Raw genomic sequence first — 1794 nt, 5'->3', positions numbered from 1 at the left:
TGCCTGGAATGCTCTGTTCCAGGCAGTTTTGGGATGGATCTCTGAGGTCCCTGGGATGCCCTGTTCCAGGCAGTTTTGGGATGGATCTCTGAGGTCCCTGGGATGCCCTGTGCCAGGCAGTTTTGGGATGGATCTCTGAGGTCCCTGGGATGCTCTGTGCCAGGCAGTTTTGGGATGGATCCCTGGGATGCTCCCGGAGGGCTCCGTGCCGGGCACCTGCTCCGTCGCTGCCGCGCTCATCAGCTGTGAGCGCTGTTACTAAACTTGGCGCTGCAGCTGCCTACAACTTCAAGCAGATGTTTCTAATTTTTAGCACAGTGGAAATTTCTTGAATCACTTTTAAACTCCAATCCCAGGGAGGAAACCTCAAGTGACTCACCCCTCAGYGAAGGCACTGGCTCCGCGGCAGATTTTATCGGAGAGAGGAGCYGCTGGAGCGTCCAGCTCACTTGTCTCCTCGCTGCCCGGTGTCTCCTGTGCGGATCAAGTGTCCTAAATACCAAAAGGGAGAGATGGGACCCACCCTTCCCTGCTGGCCTGGCTGCTCCCCCCGTTCATTCCCTGTTGCCAGGGAAGGGAGCCCTGGCGCAGCGGGGTGAGTCAGGCGGATGGGAGGGATGTGGGAGGGATGTTCCAGCACCTCACCTTCCCCTGTGCCTCGATGAGCTCAGCCTCAGCTCGTGGCTGCTGCTGCCTCCAGCCTGGGGCTGGGCTCCCTCCGATGTCCCCAGTGCTGGCTGAGCTGGGAGCACCCAAAGTGACACCTGAGGCCTTTAATGATAGGATTGGGGGGAATGATTTGAGACTGAAAGGGGAGGTTTAGATCAGAGGTCAGGAAGAAATCTTAATTTTAAGGGTGGTGGGGTCCTGGTGCTGGTTATCCCAAGAAGCTGTGGCTGCCCCTGCATCCCTGGAAGTGTCCAAGGTCAGGCTGGACGGGGCTTGGAGCCACCTGGGATGGTGGAAGGTGTCCCTGCCTATGGCAAGGGTGACATTTGGTGGTCTTTGAAGTCTTTTCCAACCAAACCATTCTGGGATTTTAGGATATTCTGCCCTGCTCTGCTGGAAGCCCCCCACCTTCATGACCACTTCCTTGCCATAGAACTGGGAGGTGAATTCAGAGGGTCCTGCAGGGCCAGGAAGGTCCGAGGGAGATGTTGGTGTTTCCTGGGGCTCTTCTGCCATCATCCCACCCTTCAGCAGTCCCAGCTCAGAATCCAGGGCTGGATGGTGCCTGTGAGTGTGTGCAGGGTGGGATGTGGCTGATCTGGGCAGGGAATGGGTCTCATGGAGCAGTTTTTCCCTGACATGGGCTGACAGGAACCATTCCATCCTTCCTGCAGGTTCTGCTGCACCCCAACAGCGGCGCAGCCGGCAAGGTGGGAGACATCGAGGCGCTGCGGCTGGCTCAATACAAAGCCTTCTACACCACGGGTATGTGTCCCTGCCAGAGGCTGTAAAACCTGGAAAACACTTCTGCAATCCTTAAATCCCTGCAGATACAGGTGAAAACCAACTGAGGTTAATCCAAGCAAGGGCAAACCCAGGGAGAGGTCAGGATGTGCCGAGCTGTGCGTGCACAAGCGTTTCTTGTCTCAGAAACATTCTTGGACAAGAGCTGGGATGGGGTGGGAATGGGCCCTCCTGGGTGGGTGAGTGTCCTGGTTTTACTCAGTCTTTTTTTGGTGGTGGGSGRRTGGGACCAAGAAACCACAAAGATGGCTCCTGTGAGAAAGTTCTAGAAGCTTTCTCCTTCTTCTCCAGCAAAAGGAGCCCTACCCCCTGTGTTTTAGA

At 56.2% G+C, this 1794-nt stretch overlaps 1 protein-coding gene across 2 annotated transcripts in view; it reads left to right on the top strand.

Annotated features, from left to right (window-relative positions):
• Nucleotides 1–1794, top strand: part of ARSG (arylsulfatase G) — a 22640-nt gene that overhangs the window by 19931 nt on the left and 915 nt on the right. For both annotated transcript variants that reach the window (XM_057383994.1, XM_057383993.1), the window contains exon 11: nucleotides 1344–1434. In XM_057383994.1, the coding sequence (XP_057239977.1) occupies nucleotides 1344–1434 (91 nt within the window). The remainder of the gene's footprint in view (nucleotides 1–1343; nucleotides 1435–1794) is intronic.

Source organism: Malurus melanocephalus, unplaced genomic scaffold (assembly GCF_030028575.1).
Source record: "Malurus melanocephalus ecotype Western Australia unplaced genomic scaffold, MMel_1.1 scaffold_672, whole genome shotgun sequence".
NCBI lineage: Eukaryota > Metazoa > Chordata > Aves > Passeriformes > Maluridae > Malurus > Malurus melanocephalus.
This window is presented reverse-complemented; position numbering and strand designations above follow the sequence as displayed.